A 14,392-nucleotide genomic window follows, 5' to 3' on the forward strand; every position below is an offset into this window, starting at 1 on the left:
GGCATGGTCATATTCCAAGATGACAATGCCAGGATTTATCGGGCTCAAATTGTGAAAGAGTGGTTCAGGAGCACATCATTTTCACACATGGATCGGCCACCACAAAGTCCAGACCTTAACCCCATTAAGAAACTTTGGGATGTGCTGGAGAACACTTTGCACAGCAACACAACTCTCCCATCATTGATACAAGATCTTGGTGAAAAATGAATACAACTCTATATGGGAATGAATGTTGTGACACTGCAGAAGCTTACTGAAACAACGCCATGGCAAATGCGTACCGTAATCGAAGCTAAATGCGATCCAACTAAATATTAGTGTGTGACTTTTTTTTTTTTTTTTTTGGTGGGCAGTGTATATTTTTATTTTTTTATTATTTAGTAGCCTAACACATTATTATTTGAAAAATAGGCATAGACAAAAACTACACTAACACCAGCCTGTGACAAATACATTTCCTTTTGCTACATACTTCAAAAAATTTATAATTGCTAAAAAAACTATTGTATTGTATATACTACTGTATAAACAATATAAATATAGTTTTGGTTAATACCAATAAAGTTTAAGACAAAATATGTTGCATGAACATATGAAAGCAAATGAAAAATGCTGTAAGACTCTAAAAACTCCAATGTCCCATCTCATGGCTATATTTCATCAGCTTTAATATTCCTGCAGTAATGCTTGAACAGCTGCTAGACACTGGGTTCCCGTCGTGCATGTCTTTTGTCTTGTTTTAAATGCACAGCCTATAACTCGCTCTATAAAACCGTAAACGTGACATTTATGCTTCCCATAGGCCTATAGCGGCGAAATGACATCCACATTGAGCTGCGCTGTCTTCATTCAATAACCAATTAAAATTAAGGTCAGAGCAAACGAGTGCTGCTCCCCCAGAAACTCAACCCTGTAACCTGGAGACGTGGAGAACCCGATCACTGTAACTCAACCCCCAGCCGACATTTCACACACCTCACTATATCTCCAAACTATTATCAACAGGAAACATGTAGCCAGTTTTATTATATACAGAGAGATTTTTCGGTTGTCTTCATTAATGCACTGGACTTCAGGATGCCGTGTGTTTAAGGTGTGTGTTTGTAACCGCATATGATGCCTAGCACGCAGAAGAAGGTGTTGTTCTCTCTGGCTGGTACGCTGAGTTTCGCTTGTGCGCTGATCGTAGCTGCGGCTATGGGAGGAAGGAACTGGGTGAAGGCGACTGTGCTGTGCAAAACAGGTGCTCAGCTGGTTAATGCGACTGGATCTGAGCTGGACAAATTCATCGGACAATTAAACTACGGCCTCTTTCACGGACAGAGACTGAAACAGTGTGGACTTGGGGGAAGACCGTTCTCCTTCTCTTGTGAGTAACCTAAAGAGCTGGGTCAACTCGCAGGTTTGCGTGAAATGAGACCTACTGTAGACTGCAATGCACTTGTGATAACGAAATTAAAAGTAGCATATGCGATATGGAAATTTTAGTCTCGCTCTTCTTCTTAGAAATGTATATCTATGTTTTTTAGTCAAGTCTCCCGGATTTTTTGTTTCAGCACGTGGGTCGGTTAAAATGGCTTGAGACGTGATTTACAATAGTATTTAATACGATCGTAGTGTGTCTGTCAAGTTACTAATAAATCATGCAAGTGACATGATGTCTCAATGTGATCTAATTTGTTAAATGCTAAATGAACAGCCGCCTGACAGGTTTAGAAGTCATTAAGCTGTTACACATGCACACACGCCTCCGTGTTCAGTATTGGTAGGTCTGCATTACAAAAGCCCAAAATAGAAATAAAAAGTATTTAAGAAAATATATAATTTATACTGTTTTAAATCCTTCAACTATTAAAGACTAACATAATTTATTCATTCATTCTCAATAACTGCTTAATATTTTTTCTGGAGCCTATCCTGGGAAGACTGGGACTTAAGTGGGAATACAGCCTAAATAGATGTCAGTCCTTAGTAACACAAACATATTGAGAACCCAAAGTAACAGAGAATATTTTACACAATACACAATTAAAAAAAATTATCAAGAAATTGGATCATACTGACTGCCAAATCTATAGAGTATAGAGAGGGATGTCCCATGGCAATGTAGCAGCACAGAATTTCCCTTTCAAATGTATTATTTATAAATCCATTTCATTTTTATATCCATTGGTTTTTCACCAATTTTGCTCTCAACTGTGCCACTGTCATTAGGTGTTATTAGGCGTAACAGAATTTCTTTCCACTAATGAGATTCTAAACAAGCCTTTGGCTTATTGATTTAACTCTAGTGATCAGGGCATGCTTTAGAATTAAAGTATTTTGAATGGGAAATTGACAGTAATGTAATTAGTAAATATATTTTATAAAATTTAATAAAACACAATATTTCTCACGTTCACGCGTATATTTTCATGTTTTAATTTTCATCAATTCAAATGAATTTATTCTGATTGCAGATTCCAAAAGGACTGTTTATATGTATAGATTTAAATATTCTTTCATATGTGCATTAAATAAATTCTGAACAAAATGTCTGAGCAAAAGCAGTGTTTGTCATAAAATGTAAGACGTTAATAAAAAATTTTAACCGATTGATAAAATATATATATAGAAATAAGACAGAAGCAATTACATGGTTAATTTCTTCCTATTTACCGGATTATTACAGATCTACACCATCCTTTTCAATCGGATTACAATGTCATTTAGGCTTACATGTATGCTTTTTAATCAGAATGCGCAATCAATCAATCCAATTACTAAGGATTTTTCAGCTGCATGTAAACATACCTATTGTTTCCCAAGAATAATAGCCTAGACCTACAATATATCATTCATATGTTTCTATCATTTCCTCTGGAATAATTGTTCATATAAAAAAAAAACAATATTCAAAAGACATGATGTACAATATTATTTCATGAATTAACATTTATTAAATCTCCTAAAACCACTGTCTTTTTTAACATCATTGCAAGAACTGTTATCAGGTAAAGAGAAGTGTTATGTTAAATGTTTTTTATATTATACAAATTTTATTTATATTGTTCTTTCTCTAGTTTTTCCTGACCTGGTGGATGATCCCAGCTAGCCTGCATGTGAGCGTCATCATCTTCTGTGCTGTGCTCATCCTCTTCTCATCTGTGTGCGCTGCCTTCTTCATGTACAATGCTTTTGGAAATCCATATGAGACACTACATGGACCTTTAGGCCTTTACCTGTGGAATCTGATCAGCTGTGAGCCTGCACAAACACACACACACACACACACACACACGTTTTCTCGTCTGATAGCCTTGATTTATCCATTATTGTCTTGTGCCCCTCGCATCAACTCCTGCCTACACAGGGACACAAACACACTGGTGGTTCATTAAAAGGTCTCTTTTGAAATTCATCAATGTGAATCTGAGCCACTATAATTTATTTTTCCATACACAAAACTTGTTTTGTGTACCATTTAGAGAGGCCTGGGATTGGCTTGCATTATAAATAAATAAAAGCATGGAAATATGCACTCTGTCCAACTGGCCAACCCTCGTCTAGTGTCAGATGTCTCTGTGAATCATATGCTGATTGACAGTAGCATTACAATGAACTATTTGACTCATCACCCTTTTATTCCCTATTAAGCAGTAAAAATTATGATTTTTTTCGGACAGTGAATTAGGGCAGATTAGGTTACAAAGAACAGGAATAAGATGTTCGGTTACATATACTGTATATGATTAAAAGCACAATTACAACAAGATCTATAATCTCCAAATTGTTAATTTCTATTAACCACAATGGTTGTCCCTTTGTGCAGGTGTGTGCAGCTGTCTCATCCTAATCCTTTATGCATCTGAAGTCAAACTGCATCACCTATCTGAGAAGATCGCCAACTACAAAGAGGGCACGTTTGTGTACAAGACACAAAGTGAAGTGTTTGACCGCACTTTCTGGCTCATATTCCTAGTTTTCCTTGTGCATGGCATTAACATTCTTCTGATCCGCCTAGCGGGCATCCAGTTTCCATTCCAGGAGGCCAAAGAGTCAGATGCCAGCACAGGTGCAGCAGATCTCATGTACTGACCTACTCTATTGTCCAGTAACCACCCCCTGGATGTGACAACCTACCATGGCTATTAGCAGTCCTCAATTGAAGTCTCGCATCTTGCACCGTCTGTTGTCCTGATTTGTTTACAGCTGAATAGATGCCACGGCCGAGCCTTTCTAATTGCATCTTTTCACTTTTAGAAGAGGAACAGACTTAGAATTGGTCCTGGCAGTGTGTGTAAGAGATGAGCCTCATATCATTGTGGGGAGGCTAGTGGAGGGACCAGGTCTTTCAGCTGTACTCCTGATTATGCATTCTGTCAACTGGCATCTCGATTAAGACTCAATGTTTTAAATACCTGTTGAAATGCAGAAATAGGTAAACCCAACTGTTTTTATCGCACAGCAACTATTTAATTTTCCTTAGTACATGCATGTTTCAGATTCTATGTAACTGTATACTACACAGTTTTTATATTTATTTAATAATATTTTTTATTTGTAAATAATAAGTGTATGTATGTCTTCTCAGATGTGCCAATGGTCGTGACTTATGAGTAATATTCAATTATAATGCAGAACTCTGTGCAGAGAGACTTTTTGATGATAAAAGATAAAGGAAGGAAAATAAAAGATATAAAAGGAAAAAAATATATAACTAAAATATATAAATAAAATATATAAATATATATGTGTGTGTGTGTGTGTGTGTGTGTGTGTGTGTGTGTGATTGTTTATTGGTTATCATTATGAATGCAAGAAGTTGTGACTGTTATTGGGGGGGAAAAAAATTTAATTCTTAAATTATTAAGAAACAAAACAATGAATCTATACTGATGTAAAAAAAATTTGGATAGTTCTTTCAACTGCATAATATATTAACAATGTTTACAGACTTGATGAAGCATCTGAAACAGATGCTCTAGTTGTGATAACCACATGTATAGCATACATCTGTAACCACATACAGGATACATTTTAATAAACTTTTGTTATCTGCACACTTGCAAATATGTGATATGCCATTTGTACCGCTTACTGGGTGAGGTTTTCAAGAGGGATGCAAGTGTGACTGAGATAGAACTTTTTTTAGCCTCTACTTAGTACCAGTTTATGCAGATATTACCTTCCAGTTTCAGATGGTGCTTTCTTAAATAAAATCTCCTACTCTGCATATTTTTTTGAGTTTAAACATCTAAGCTTGTGATATTATTTAACTATTTCAGAGTGGCCAGGCCTGCTCAATAAAAACTAATATAGTTAAACAATAAACAGATATAATATAATGCAACCATGAAAACAAAGAAATGTATACAGAAATAATTTGAAAGCTCTCTAGCATCATCTTATGGACAGTTCTTTTTGGTCAAGTGCCAAAATACTATATCCAAACTGTACTGAAATTAAAACACCCTATGGTGTTGAGACCCTTCAGAATCATTCATGATTACATGCACCTCTAATAAAAATTATCCATCCAAATACAAATCAATAATTTCTAAACCACTCAACTGGTAAGACTTACACTAACGGTGTCTCTATGTCTCTACTGCATTATTTATAAAGCTGAGTGTAAAATCTTGCCAAATATGAAATGCATTATATGTAAGTAAATGCAATTTACTTTACTGAAAAAATAATATTAACAACCAAATGACAAAATAGTGTATATTTCAACATTGAACATAATATTTACATCAGTTCACATCGATAATGGACATTCTGCACTATTGTGAAGGTCTTGAAAGACTTTTAAATGAAGCTCTCCACCCACTGTCAGAAGAAAGGCGTGTGATACTAAATGGGAGTTGTGTGCACTTTCACTTGACTCTGTTTGTCTGTTACAGATATAAAAAGGATGTTGTGTTTGTGGGTTAACTGTGAGGTTAGCCATGTTTGCCAAAAGTCATCTTAAAAAACGACATAACCATGTCACTAAAGATGGAGGGAAGAGCAAGGTAAGCTTTTGAAGATTTTTTCCAGCATCCTGATGATGCATGCTTAAAAGGTGTGAAAATTAAAAGTAACTTGTATAGAAGCCACAAAAAACACTGTAGATACAGCATTATTAATTAGGTACAAAAACATAGCTAGTGCATTAAAGGCTCATAATTATAATGACAAAGTTCATAAAATCAAGGTATGTGTCACAAATCAAATCATTACTACATTTTTCAATTGAAAATTCATGTTTTCATATAGCAGATAGTGTTATCTAACTTTTGGGGCTGTCTATATATAATATGGCTAAAAGAAATATATATATATATATATATATATATATATATATATATATATATATATATATATGTGTGTGTATATCTAATATATATACACATATATAAAATATTTATGTTTGCATTGCAAACTATCACATGATATCTGTCATTAGTTTTCTAATTACTATATTTCTTGTTCAAGTCCAGTGTTTGTATGTGTAAATGTGTACAGTAGGGTTCCTTTAAATGTTACTTGGCCAATAAAACTGATCCTGAATGGCTCATATTTTGAAAGTACTGATCCAGTCTAAAGACCTGCAAATGTTTTTATTTGTTTCATACTTATCTTTAGCAAAATGATAACCTTTTCATTATACTTTTCTCATTGTGTGATGTGAAGATTATAATATTGATAAACATCATGAAAAGAGCATGAACACTAAATAACCACAAGATGGAGCAGTTGAGCTGTTTCACTCCTTTTCAAATGTAGGCTTATCACAAAAACATGAATAATTATGAATGAGTTTCGCTTCCTCAGGAGTGACTATTCTAACCGTAGTAAAACGCATTTATGTTATAATAAAGAGTTTAACTGTAAAATGTTGCATGTTTCCAATTATTCCAGGAGCGAATGTTAAAAGGTAACTAAAGGCAGGTTCATAAGTGACGTCATCGTAGCAATGCGTTGTTGGTACTGTATATAACAGCAGCATATAACACAAACTTTTTTTTTTTTGCATTACGGACCAGTTTAATGCAGGTTTTCCACGGACTGGATGGGAGTGTGGGGTCCGTCTTCCGGGGAATTGTCACGCGCAATATTATACTATTTTTTAAAATAAATATTATATGATTTAATTCATTTAATTATTACATATATAATAAAAATGTAACTCACCATAAGGCAGAATCAATGCGAGCTTTATTTACAGATGCACAGGGGAAAAAACTGGGACCGACACAAGTGAGGGAAATTGGTACAGGCGGAAGTGGTCCGTTTTGGTTATTTTTTGTATTTTTATTTTTATAAAACACCCTGAAGACCGTGAAAATCAATAAAATTTTTATAAAAAAAAAAAGAAAACGTTTGTATTCTTTATTTGCAGTTCGGTACCAAGTAATCCACGACCCAGTACTGGTCCGCGGCCCGGTGGTTCTGGACCCCTGCTTTGTATGATTTACTGCTCTTTCAGTTAATCAGATTATTTCACTTGGTTCACAATGAAATCCAATTTATTTTAATCCAGTTCAATGAATTTAGTCAGTGTATGGTGTATGGTGATTCATTCTGGCTCTCTCAGACATCTGGATACTTCTGTTTGAAAGTTTTTGTACTTGCCACATTTATATTCTGTATATGTATATTCTGTGTGTGTGTATATATATATATATATATATATATATATATATATATATATATATATATATATATATATATATGTCTGAGGATAGTATTTATTCTGTGGCGCAGTCGTACCTGAAAACTGTAGTGACTTATGCTATAATTATAAACACTATATTGCTTGGACTGAACACGCTTGCAGCACCTGATTATACTGTATGATTTTACAGTTTCGGAAGAGTAATGATTTATAATCCTGCTATCACCTATCACGCAGAAGAGAATGAGAACCCTTTTTAGTCAGATTCCTCTAAATGTTTCTTGCTCATCTTGTCTCCAAATGTCCCTCAGCACTCTTGACTCTTTCTTGCTAAATAAGTGATCAACATCTACATTTTTGTAAAGATTCTTTGTAGCAATGTTTACTGTTTAAAGCACAGGATCAGGAATAAATTGAGTTAAGCTGACTCCAGCAGGCCTAATCATCTCTTTATTTATACATATATACATCATCATATAAATTATGTATACTACACTTGTAGTGTAGAATAACTAAGTAAATAGTCATGGTTGTGTAACAGGTATACTAATTCAGTATCCTTTAAACCAATCTTCCTCTGGAAGAATAAAAGCTCAGGCTTCCTCCAGTAACAATGGCCTCACTGAAACATTCATGGAGCCTCCTGCACTCGCAACAGTATAGCACGTGAAGCTGAATTGATGTGCGGTATGTCTGTCATCTGCAGATGGAGAACGGGCTGGGCAAGGAGAGTGACAAGAACACAGACCTCGATGACATTCTGAGTCAGATAGAAGAGCTGGGAAAATGGAGGGAAATATTCGACGCACGTGGGTGAGAAATCTGTTGTGGCATTTTTATAAAAACAGTGAGCTGCCAGATAATTAGGTAGACCTACCTTATATATATATATATATATATATATATATATATATATATATATATATATATATATATATATATATATATCTATCTTTTTTCAATTTATTAAGGAAACTGACCAAACAAATGCAATTACCGACTGTATGTGAATTTATCAACTGTAATCAGTTCCTTCCTGTATTCAATGGAACCATTAGCAGTGTTACTCTGTGGTGGGCCTTTCTCAGCACAGAAGTGTCATTCAAAAAACCCAGCAACACTTCAGTGCCTGATATGCCTGTAACAATGCCACACCTGTCAGTGTCAGCCATATAATCAGAATAGGCTTCAGGGAGAATATCTGGTCAATTGTGGTCCTTTTAGGGTGGTTCTTTAATAATCAATAAGATGAAATGGGACTTTAAAATTGAAAATAATTGCATAATCGTGTACCTGTATGGTAGTTATAGCTAATAAATTGGAGCAATGACTGTATGTGTAACCTAGATGTGCAGAATAAAGTGTCATATCTTTCGTTTTCAATGTTATATCTTGTAGATTGGAACTGCACAACTGTTCAGAAAAAGTAAGTCTATAATTTAGATTAGCACATTTTTGTCTTCGTGTCAGTGTGTATTTGAGTTTTGCTTATGTGAGACATGATAACCCGAGACCTGTGCACTCAGGTAACTGCATACCCAGAGGGATGCTGTGCACGTATATGTGTGTGCTTAATTGCATGCGTGTATAAGTGAGTTCTGCTCTACCCAACCTGATATCCTGTAAAAACCTTGGCCCCTGCAAGAGGTCTGGATGAGACTGCTCTGGCTTTTCAGTTGCATTTTCATCTGTTTTCCTCATACTCATCAGACCAATTCATGGAACTATGTGTGAAAGTGAATTTTGGCTCAATTGCCATATGCATGTAGGCCTTGAAATGGAAGATTATAAGCAGCTGTTCCAGAGCATCAGCACTTTGCAGTCTTCCAGACATGGATACATCGAACTGCTTCAAGAGGAGGTGAAGAGAAATCAGGATGTGAGTGATCTGCTGCTGGTACAGGAAATGTCTGGATTTGTTTTAGGATTTAAAACAATTATGCAACATGTCTATGGAAGATAGTTTATCAGAGATGAGGGAGAGAGACAGGGAGACAGTTGTTTGCTACAATATTTTGATATGTAATCTTTTGGTTCTTTTTACACAGTTGCAATTAGCATCTTGAAACAGTGTTCTTTGTGGATATTGTTTCTATTTCTAACCTTATTTCTTACTCTCTGACTCCTGTAGAAACCTTTTGAGAGGCTTAAAGTTGAGGAAGAAACTGAAGATGTTTCATGTTCTCCCTCAACTCATTCATTTCACAACAGTAGCAACCTGCTAACAGTGCCCTACTCAATCCCACGTGCACTAGCTATCTCTCCCAGTCTGGGAGGACACCCATTGTCACCTGAACTTGCAATCGTAAGTAAAAAAAAAATAGAGAGTGTATCAGTAAGGATTTTGTAGTTAACTCAGTTAAAATGACTGTTCAGTATTTGATTTCCAACCCTGTAACACAGACACTTATATTCATCCTGTCTTATTTCTTTTATTTTCCATATAAAGAGTCTGAGAAAGATATTGTTTGGAAACACATTTCACATCTTCAATTATGAGTGGAAGAAATCCTATTTCAAATTTCGGGAGCCATATTCCAAACTGGCCTATGCGTTGGAGGCAGAAAGAGTAAGTACTTTTATGTTACACAATGTTATACAATAAAACAATATACAATGTCTATCAAATAGACAATCTAATAATTTAATATGATCTTGTATTCATCTGCAACTTTTATCCACATTTAACCCAGTGTTTACAAATAAACAAGCAAATTCAAATTAGACAAACATTTGTTTTTATTTGCTTAATGCAGACAATGTAGTGCAAGGCAAAAGATACACGTATTATGATGAATTTCCAGTTCAATACTGGACATTTATATATATATATATATATATATATATATATATATATATATATATATATATATATATATACTGATCTTTGAAAAGTTATATATAATTTATATACACATATATAAAATATTTTGTTTTTCTTTTTTGCATCGATAAAAATAATATGAAAGAACAAACATTTCCTTCTGATTATGTAGGATCAGCACTGTGTTCCAACTTTGTAAAAAAAAATTGTGCTTCAATGATTTTACTTTTAACACTACTGTAACTGTATTATGTATTATTACCAGAATTAATAAACACCTCAGAAATATATTTGTATAAGAATTTCTTGTGAAATCTTTCTTTAAGAATTGGATAAAAACTTTAGAGAAAGAGGTCCCCAGGAATAGTTAGGAACCCCTGCTATATATTAAATAACAATTTATAACCTGTTGATCTCTTCATATTGCAGGGGGGAACACGGGCCATTCAGATGGCAGTCCAGGCCCACGTTATAAAATACTTGCTTTTTTCACAGCCATTGAGCTCGGAGTGCTGTGGAATGGAGAGGTGAGAAAAGAGTCATATTCTGCCCTCAGTTATGTGATCTAAATTATACAGTGAAAAATGATTAATCATAACTGTTTTTTTTTCCATGGGTTTCAGTCTGTTGGAGATTGGGGAGAAAGAGCAAGAGAGGGCTTTAGCTGCTGCTTTGGCTGATATTTTATGGACAGCTGGTGAGGAGGGCACTGCCACCGTCTCCTTGGTTACGCCAGATCGCTGTTTCACCCCCCACCTGGACTACAAACTGGACAACTTTACAGAGCGGGTACTGTTTACCATGTAGTGTCCAGTATCACTTTCTTAAACCACAAATAGTCTTTGGCATACACATTACACCTAAACAATTCTGTGAGAGTTTAAGTCATTTGTTTGGGTCATTGTCTTTTATAGTTGCAGCTTTTCACCTTTAAAGAGAAAGAAGACGTCACAAAATTTATATATGAACATATTAAATGTGTAAGTATTTAAGGACACATTTTGTATACATTTTTGCAAAATAAATAAAAAAGGTATTTTATTTGTTTGCGGTCTATATTAATAATATAGTGAATATATTTTCTTATCCTATAAGTTTAATGAGGAGGGAAGCCATGGAGTCATTCTGTTTCTGTATAGTTTGATCTTCTCAAGGTCGATTATTAGGTAAGTTAATGAACAGGATTGATAGTAACAGAATGCTGTTGTATAAAAAGAAAATGTAAGAAAACGTTGCCTCTGAATAGATATATATTTTCCTCTGTAACTATCCAAGATTGCAAGATGACCTGGATTTAAGCATGACTCATCTCCTGCAGTTTGGCTTGGGCAACTTTGTTTGTCGCCAGGTAAGCAGATTTGATGTAATGAAGTGATATGTTATCTTGTCATTTTCCAGGGAAAACAAGTGCTTTTTATTTTTAGATAAATAAAATATTTTCACTTCATCCTAATGGCAGTTGTGTTGCAACAAAATGTCCCTGTGTGAACTGCTAATGATTGCTAGTGATTGAAATGATCTACATTCATTAGGCTCTTTTAAACCTGCTGTTGACTGGTCGTGCCAGTCCTAATGTCTTCAATGGGAAGTTGTTATGCGATGAGCATGGAAATGCACTGGACCAACCACTCCATGGAGTTCTGACTCGGAGTAATGTGGGATACCTACACTGGAGCCGAGAACAAGCGGAACATGGCAGTCTGCCTGCTGTAAGTTCTTTTATACTGTATATAAATGCAAATGGTAAATCTGTACATAACGACATGTGCCTTAGGTGGGAAGCATGCTGAAGACACCCAAACTTCCTGTTTGGGTTTGCAACGTCAACGGTACCTACAGCGTTTTATTTAGTCCAAACCGATCTCTGCTGTCTGACTGGAAGATGGAACATCTCTTTCACCTCTACTTCTACAATGGCCAACCATCCCAAGTCAGTACTGCAATGCTCACTATAGGTAATGTTATTTAACTTGCACTTACACAGTTTGGCTTAATTCATTAATCGTGAAAGTGAAGCCGAAAGGTACATATAGTTTTAAGGTTAATGCCCCTGTAAAGACTATGGAATTGCACATACAGAAACAACACAAACAGAGTCACTACACAAGTCATGTAGGTGAGGAGAATTAATACGTTTTTGTATTAATCTTTTGCTTCAGATACACATTCGCATCACTGGGAGGCTAAAAGCAGAGATGGTCAAGGAGACCCTGAAAAGAGGTTTCCCTCTGTAGAGATGACCATCCGGACTAAATGGGAAGGAGCAGCAATTGCCTGGAATGGGACAATTCCTTTCTTCTGAGGTTTAGCTAGCCATCGATCTCAATTTAGGAATCTTTTTTTAAAAACTACAATATAAAATTATATCTATGTGCTATGACACACATTATAATAAAAATTGTATGTATTCTTAATGTCATGGAATAATATATTTAGACATATATTTAGAAGCCTTGTATTTCTGCCGGATTCGATCGTTTTGATAATGCTTGCATTTGCAATTTGTTCACATTTCACAAAAATGTATAACATGCTCAGGGAGATCATTTAGGATCATGTAACACATATAAAGTAAATAGTTTTTATAGGGCTGTCAATCAATTAAAATAATAATCGCATGATTGTCATGAGTTAACTCACGATTAATCACAAATTAAAAACATATTTTTATGTTTTAGCTTTTCAAGTTTTTTTATACTCTAATCAACATGGGCATGGACAAATATTGTTGCTTCATGCAAATGTATGTTTATTATTAGTGAAACCAAACTCAACATAGAGCATGAAGACAAAATATACTTGTAAATGTTTTCAAGTAATCATGGTGTTTTTAATTACGTAAATAATCAGGACACCAAACAGAACTTCCTTCTATGTTTCCACACGGACGGTTTTAATTGCCGGATGTGTACACCATGTTGGTTTTTTTGGTCTGGGGAATAGGGATATAGGTCCCTGATCCATTACCACATGATGGCGGTTGCATAGATGGTGGTAATGTTCTACTTAAGAATGCGAACCGCCACTAAAGCACAAAAAGAAGAAGAAGGGCGGGTGCGTGATTTGAGACTTGGTGCATCAGTAAAACAAATGTTTAGTGATACAAATGATTTGTCACTGGAGATTATTATTATTTTTTACATTTTATTTTATATCTGAGTAAAGAAAGGACATCGTGAATAAATGTGTGTTGCTCTAAAGGTTTTGATTTCGCCTTTTTATATTTATTTGTTTATATGTTTAATAAAAATGGTCAAACAGAAATGAGCGCTGCATTAATCGTGCACTAATAAAATTAAAATGAATTTGCGCTACGCCTTATTAACACATTCATTTTGACAGCCCTAGTTTTTTAAATTTGTGACTATATAAATTAACCACAAAACAGGTGAGGCCTTAAATAAACTTTTATGTTAAGATTCATATTCACTTCTCAACACCCAACACATTCATTATAATCTTACCATAAATAGTCTGTTTGCTCTTTCACAATTAAAAAATTTAAAAAACAGAACTGCACTTACATGTAATATAAAAGTAAAAATGAAAACTGCCACTGTACATTTAGATTTTGTGTTTTTTTTTAACAATGTCAAAAGGCTTTGGAAAAGCACATTTTAATAGGTTTAGGATAATTCATTCATTCATCTTAAGTTACCACACACACACACACACACACACACACACACACACACACACACACACACACACAGGGAGAACACATGCAAAGAAACTCCACACAGATGGTAACCTGAGAACAATATGGAACTAGGGACCCTGGAGCTCTAATGTGGCAACTCGAGCCACTGCAGCACTGTGCTGACTGGCAAGAGTTTACAATCCTGTTAATGGAAATATGTTTACTGTCCTGTCACAGGCGCATTCTATTTGATAAAATGTACAGAAAGCAGTACACACTA

General features: G+C 35.0%; 2 protein-coding genes and 1 long non-coding RNA gene across 8 annotated transcripts in view; 2 read left to right on the plus strand and 1 right to left on the minus strand.

The window, feature by feature from the left end:
- The window catches only part of LOC124394358, a 50,568-nt gene extending 43,163 nt beyond the window's left edge, over positions 1-7,405 (minus strand). For both annotated transcript variants that reach the window (XR_006927478.1, XR_006927479.1), the window contains exons 1-2: positions 7,165-7,405; positions 3,077-3,249 (exon numbers count right to left, since the gene is read on the minus strand). This is a non-coding gene — a long non-coding RNA (uncharacterized LOC124394358). The remainder of the gene's footprint in view (positions 1-3,076; positions 3,250-7,164) is intronic.
- On the plus strand, positions 481-4,684 carry clrn1 (clarin 1). The gene is given in 4 exon segments (XM_046862500.1): positions 481-1,372; positions 3,066-3,081; positions 3,083-3,243; positions 3,815-4,684. Coding segments are annotated over 4 exon segments (699 nt in total). The 5' UTR covers positions 481-1,116; the 3' UTR covers positions 4,081-4,684.
- Positions 5,874-13,150, plus strand: mindy4b (MINDY family member 4B). Of its 5 annotated transcripts, XM_046862491.1 has the most exons (14): positions 5,975-6,002; positions 8,355-8,461; positions 9,047-9,074; positions 9,418-9,527; positions 9,780-9,953; positions 10,098-10,217; positions 10,902-10,999; positions 11,096-11,261; positions 11,387-11,452; positions 11,568-11,638; positions 11,748-11,820; positions 12,005-12,181; positions 12,247-12,427; positions 12,632-13,150. In XM_046862491.1, the coding sequence occupies exons 2-14, from the start codon at positions 8,435-8,437 to the stop codon at positions 12,772-12,774; spliced, it is 1,434 nt and encodes a 477-aa protein (XP_046718447.1). In that variant the 5' UTR covers positions 5,975-6,002; positions 8,355-8,434; the 3' UTR covers positions 12,775-13,150. The 5 variants fall into 5 exon arrangements, with proteins under 5 accessions (XP_046718446.1, XP_046718449.1, XP_046718447.1 ...); XM_046862490.1 differs by lacking the exon at positions 9,418-9,527 and having other exon boundaries at positions 5,874-6,002; XM_046862493.1 differs by lacking the exon at positions 9,418-9,527 and having other exon boundaries at positions 5,874-6,002; positions 12,247-12,402.
- Positions 13,151-14,392: the final 1,242 nt, after the last annotated feature.

Source organism: Silurus meridionalis, chromosome 12 (assembly GCF_014805685.1).
Source record: "Silurus meridionalis isolate SWU-2019-XX chromosome 12, ASM1480568v1, whole genome shotgun sequence".
In the NCBI taxonomy this organism is placed as follows: Eukaryota; Metazoa; Chordata; class Actinopteri; order Siluriformes; family Siluridae; genus Silurus; species Silurus meridionalis.

Coding starts and splice junctions, on each gene's coding strand:
- mindy4b (XM_046862490.1), top strand. CDS start 5,937: ATGTTTGCCAAAAGTCATCTTAAAAAACGACATAACCATGTCACTAAA. Junction 6,003..8,354: donor AAGATGGAGGGAAGAGCAAG/GTAAGCTTTTGA, acceptor TGTCATCTGCAG/ATGGAGAACGGGCTGGGCAA. Junction 11,639..11,747: donor TTCTCAAGGTCGATTATTAG/GTAAGTTAATGA, acceptor TAACTATCCAAG/ATTGCAAGATGACCTGGATT.